General features: G+C 32.2%; 1 protein-coding gene across 1 annotated transcript in view; it reads left to right on the top strand.

The window, feature by feature from the left end:
* The window catches only part of ZNF804A (zinc finger protein 804A), a gene marked incomplete at its 5' end in the record, with an annotated part of 181,863 nt that extends 181,707 nt beyond the window's left edge, over positions 1–156 (top strand). Inside the window, 1 exon segment of the mRNA XM_006142704.1 lies at positions 1–156. This exon segment is cut by the window's left edge and continues 262 nt beyond it. Coding sequence (XP_006142766.1) covers positions 1–56 — 56 coding nt within the window.
* Between the last annotated feature and the right edge of the window lie 210 nt (positions 157–366).

Raw genomic sequence — 366 nt, 5'->3', positions numbered from 1 at the left:
TTCCTTCACTGCTCGCCCCACACCCTGCTGTCATTCCTCTGCAACCCCTCTTCTAGTCTTCACCAGAGGAGAGAGAAAATCTTCATGTGAACGCTACTGCTATATGCATAAATGTTCATCTAAGTGGATAATTGGCTATTTAAATGGCAAAAATAAACTGGCCCAAATATGGCCTCATTGATTTGAAATCATTTACTGTAAGTGTAATGATGCAAATAAATTCTTAAGTTTCTGATATATAATATTATTAAAGCACTGAATAGTTTGAAAATCAGTACAATATATGCTGTATATCAAAATGATGTCTTAAGAGTATGTATAATGTATATAAGATATATTTATAGTACTGTAATTTATGTTGTAAAG

This window comes from Tupaia chinensis, unplaced genomic scaffold, assembly GCF_000334495.1.
Source record: "Tupaia chinensis unplaced genomic scaffold, TupChi_1.0 Scaffold000079_1, whole genome shotgun sequence".
NCBI lineage: Eukaryota > Metazoa > Chordata > Mammalia > Scandentia > Tupaiidae > Tupaia > Tupaia belangeri.
The sequence above is the reverse complement of the archived record's forward strand: the minus strand, read 5'-3'. Positions and strand labels throughout refer to the sequence as shown.